The sequence below is a fragment of the Notothenia coriiceps genome, unplaced genomic scaffold (genome assembly GCF_000735185.1).
Source record: "Notothenia coriiceps isolate Sejong01 unplaced genomic scaffold, NC01 NC01_scaffold00009652, whole genome shotgun sequence".
NCBI lineage: Eukaryota > Metazoa > Chordata > Actinopteri > Perciformes > Nototheniidae > Notothenia > Notothenia coriiceps.
Window position 1 is genome coordinate 368,193 of NW_011342353.1, and position 5,154 is coordinate 373,346.

At 39.9% G+C, this 5,154-nt stretch overlaps 1 protein-coding gene across 1 annotated transcript in view; it reads left to right on the forward strand.

Annotated features, from left to right (window-relative positions):
* Window positions 1-4,252, forward strand: part of LOC104945450 (nuclear factor 7, brain) — a 7,517-nt gene extending 3,265 nt beyond the window's left edge. The window contains exons 6-9 of the mRNA XM_010771122.1: window positions 763-891; window positions 2,934-3,012; window positions 3,424-3,450; window positions 3,538-4,252. Of these exons, the coding sequence (XP_010769424.1) occupies window positions 763-891; window positions 2,934-3,012; window positions 3,424-3,450; window positions 3,538-4,082 (780 nt within the window). The 3' untranslated portion in view covers window positions 4,083-4,252. The remainder of the gene's footprint in view (window positions 1-762; window positions 892-2,933; window positions 3,013-3,423; window positions 3,451-3,537) is intronic.
* Window positions 4,253-5,154: the final 902 nt, after the last annotated feature.

The following is a 5,154-nucleotide window of genomic DNA, read 5'->3' on the forward strand; positions in this document are numbered from 1 at the left end:
TTTTTTTGTTATGTAGCAGAAACAACGTATTTCTCTAACTCTAAGGGTAAAAACTGTAAAATCCTTTGCATACAATCAGGGCCGGCCCTAGGCACTGGCGAACTAGCCGGTCGCCTAGGGCGCCAGATCTGGAGGGGCGCTGCAATGGAAGAAAAAAAATTATAATAAAAAAAAATATATATTATTTTTTAATTTGTATTCTGCCTAATAGTCTGCCCTTGATGTAATGCATTTACATTAATAATTGAATTTGAACAACAAAAATAAAATACTTTACATTTATTTGTTATTGGCTATGGTAGGTTATTGGTTATGTTCACATACTTATTTGATTATTAAAATGCAAACCGATCTTTTTCATATGGGTGTTTAGAGTTGTATCCCCTATTCTGCTCAAAGTGCACCAGATTGAAGCATTTTACTTTAAAATGTTAAATTTCTTTTGGATGTGACGTCCACCCGCCAATTAAAACATGTTCATACAATAATGAATATGAATTTCAAACCTTCTTTATTTATATAACCAACATGTCAATACGTTTCAGTGTTTGTAGTATATTGGTCATTTGCAGAGATTTTTCATTTATTCTTTCTATATTCTATTGTGTCTTGCTTGGAGGGGGGGGGGGCACCAAATCATAATCTCGCCTAGGTCACCAAAATGTCTAGGGCCGGCCCTGGTAGGCAGTATGTAAGAATGCGTGGTTTTTAAGGGGAAAACAATGCCAACTCTCGAAGCTGACTGAGTGTTTGTGTCTGCAGAGTTGTGGTGTGCCGAGCGAGGAGCTGGGCAGAGTGCTGAGTCAGCTCGGCCTGAAGAAGAAGCGTCTGGGGAACCTGCTTCCTCTGCTGGAGTTCATCACCTGGTCCCTGCTCAGAGAAGACAGCACGGTGAGAACATTTCTGCCATAACATTGCGTTGTTTCTGTGAAGGCTGAAATGAAATAGAAACCAACATTTAATCTGACCATAAAACGAATAATTGGCTTGGCTACGTGTGTGACATGAAGCAACATGACATAACATGTGGTTAAAGTGAACCCTGCTCTCTGAATGTGTGCAGAGCATCAATAAATGCACTCGGTGATTTGGCTTATATGACCCTGACTTCCACAATAAATGTCCTTAATAACTAAGCGTTTATCTGCTCAGTTTTCATCTCACACGCAGATGAAGGTGCGGTATACAGGCCAAAGTTATTTTATTGAAGTTTGAAGGACTATATCGCAATTAGAGTCCAGTTTTACTTTCTTTCATGCTTGAAAACGGGAATTTCCACTATACCTGCAGCAACAATAAACTGCATTTTCTCTATTTATGTTTATATTATGCTTTCTCTGGGGTGTCCCTTCCCTGTAGTGTGTTATATAGGGTTGTTTATGTAAATGGTCTGCAAAAATGTCACAGTAGAGGCACAGAATACAATGAGGAACTTGAAAATGACCGTTGACTACTGGTGCATGCAGAGGCGGTTCTAGGGGGGGGGGGGGGCAGGGGGGGCCAGTGCTCGTCTAAAACAGACTTTGGACCCCCCTGTGGCCCCCCTGAAAAAAAAATGAAAAAAAGTTTAGGATTAAACGATTTCTTGGCTGACGGAATAGGCGTAACTAACGCTATTTGTCAATCTAGTGGGACCCATTAGAGCAGGGGTCTCCAACACGTCGATCACGAGCTACCGGTAGCTCGCAAGCCCTCAATAAGTAGCTCGCCAAGCAAATCCAAAATGTAAAAATATTTTTTTTTACAAAGGAAATGTAATTAAAATAATCTACCCTATGCATTAACGAAACCTCAATCATAGCGAACTCTATCTACTTACTACAACTCTATATCTATCTAACACCCCTTCTCCCCCCACAATGAATATCGACCAATCATGTTCTTGCAACAGTTTAAAAGGGGAGTGATNNNTACCAAGTGTATCTCAGTTGGGAATTGTAAGCGCATGAAGGGAAATGACTTAGTTTTACTCTCTTTACAGTAGGCACTAGGCAGTATGTAAGAATGCGTGGTTTTTAAGGGGAAAACAATGCCAACTCTCGAAGCTGACTGAGTGTTTGTGTCTGCAGAGTTGTGGTGTGCCGAGCGAGGAGCTGGGCAGAGTNTTTAAATTATTTGTTATTGGTTGTGATAATATTCTAAAGATGTTTGGATTATTGAAAAGTATACAGCTCCCTTTCATATGAGTCTTGAGAGCTGTATCCATAAATTCATGTTGTGCTCAAAGTGCACCAGATTGATGCATTTAACTTCAACATTTAAAAAAAATCTTCCCAGGTTGTGCATGCCCCCGGACCCCCCTAGAGGATGTGAGGTCCACCCCCCAAATAAATCAGGTTAAAATAATTAAAGTGCATGCATGTTATTTGAGTAAACACTGCAAACTGGTCCCACAGACCCAAACAGCACACAAAGGTTAAAGGTCAGCATATAATAATGTAAAAATGTGCTAAATATATACACTGCAAAAAACAAAAAAAAGGAGTAAAAGTAGCCCCCGACTTGTTTTATTTTTTGAAAGTAGCTCTCATCCTAAAAAAGGTTGGAGCGTACAAACTAACTAAGTATCTGAAATAAATATGTACTGAAACAAATACCAATAACTGTATTGCATTGTTTTCTTATGCACAATTACTTCATAATGTCTTTGTCTTTTTCGTCCTGCATTTATTGCGCCCCCCTCAGAAAATAACTGGCCCCAGCCTGGCCCCCCCAGTCAAATTGGTCTAGAACCGCCACTGGGTGCATGCTCTGGTCTATTTTGCATTACTGCCCTCATAAAGCCAGGGTCATCACCACAGTCAGCCAAACGTAGCAAAGTGCTAACAGGAAGCACTGGTACATCACATACATTAACATGATTCATGGTGATAAATGAAAATGTTGCTCTTGTGGAAAAAAGTGATTTTTACCTTTTTGTTTTCCCATTTCAGAAAATGATTCCACAGCTATGGTTACTGGCAAAACAAAGGACCTGGAAAGCTGGGATTTCAAGATACATCCCCAACTCAGGTGTGGATTAAAATAATTGTATAATCATTTGACTCTTTGTTTGAAAAAGGACAAAGGTTTGCCCAAAGTACGATCAATATATTATTCTGATGTGATTAAGACGGTGGAGGTTTTGATCATTTAATAAAAAGCTATTTCTCTTTTCAGCAACTCAACACAGTTTGTCTTGTATAAGGTGTGACTAGTACACATAAAAATGGATTGTCCTTTTTAGAATAAATTGTAGAGGCCTAAAGAGTATTTTAAAGGAAAATGATCAGGCAAGTTAAAAAATAACGCTGAGAAAAAGAATTAGTAAGTGTATTGTGAAACACCTTTTATCCCATCCTCTGTAAATCACAGCATTTAATTAACACGTTTGTTGTTGTTTATCCACTGCACATTCAATAACATACATGTCTTTGTTTGCAGTCTGGAATTGGATTTGCAGCGCAGCAGGTAAGACCAACCCTTATTCATCTTATCTTGTCTTGTATAACAACACTTATTTGACAACAACCTCATGCTTTCTCTGTTCCCTAACAGCTGATGTGATCCTGGACCCCATGACCAACCACCCCTGGCTGCACATGTCGGAGGACCAGGTCCAGGAGGGTCTTTCTGAGGCCGAGCTGCCTTTCAGCCCCCAGCGCTTCGACAGCTGGCCCTGCGTGTTGGGGTGGGAGGGCTTCAGCAGCGGGCGCCACTACTGGGAGGTGGACATATCCAAAAATGGCTTCTGGCGTCTCGGAGTGACCACCGCAGACTCCAAGCGTCTCGGCCGGTTCCCCATGACCCCCAAGGAGGGCTACTGGGTCCTGTGGCGCAGCAACAACAACTTCTACGCCTGCACCAAGCCGGAGAGCGCTCTGCCCGTCGGCATGGTGCCCAAACGGATGGGGGTGTACTTAGACTATGAGGAGGGCCAGATCTCCTTCTACAACGCAGAGAAAAAGACCCACATCTACACCTTCACTGGGAGCTTCAGGGGGAAGCTGTACCCTCTGTTCGCCCCGCTGGGGGGCCGCACTGTGCTGAGGATCGTCCATAATACAGCTACTGGGAGAGCTTCTTTGGTGGATTCATTGTAACTTAATGGAAAAGTTGGTTTTTTGGGGGGGATTTGATTGACCTTCTATGTTGCTTTAAATAGTTGCTGTCAAATAGTGATACGCAAACTACGACTGATCTATATCAAAGTGCTCATGATGCTGTAAATAGATTTATCTGATTATAGCATTAGAAAAATCTGCAATGACATAAGTGGAGATTTTGATCAGACGGTCAGAAACAAAAACATTGAAACGAAACTTTGTGTAAAGTATTTATTTTAAACCATGGAATATTTGGAAAATTACATTTAATTTGTTCAGAATTTCCTTATTTATGTGTGGACATGAAAGATCCCACATCCCATATCTATGCACTTTATAATGCACTTTTAGAAATGCAATGAATATTTATATACATACTGTAATTTTTCATTCATATCTCTGACATCAATGTAAATCTTTGTACATTTTACTTGAACCTATTACAATGTTGATGTTCTTCTCTTTGCATGACAATTTATATTTATTCAAATGTTTTATATTTTAAATAAATGTAAAATGTGTTTACATGTGTGTCAGGAGCCTCTCTTACAAGCCCAGGGTCCGTAAGCCTCACAGCTGGAGGCAAAGAGACTGCCGCCCCCCCGCAGGTCTGCACAGTCCCTGTCTTCAGCATCCCACTCCACCGTCACCCTGCAAAGGGACAAAGGGGGACATGTTGCATTTTTATCCAAAAGATTATCTGTGGTAACAAACTTAGAGTATGTGAATAAATACTCAAATGTAAACAAATACAATCAGTTGTATTTCAGTGTTTATATGTAAATGCTTGTTTATATGTATATATTGTAATAATACACATATTTCATTAAAATGTATGAAGTGAGTGTTATTCTCCAAGAATATATAAAATCATTTGTTATCCACATATCGACCTATTGGACTATACATTTGATTTAAGAGCCAAACGAAAGGTCCTTATTTTGCTATTTAGTCTCAGCTTCATTTTATTTTTAAGTTATTTTACAGGTCTGTATTTTTTCATAATTCCTAAAAGAGATATTTCATCTAATACTTAGAATCGTGTACAACAGGTCAGCTGAACTTGCAG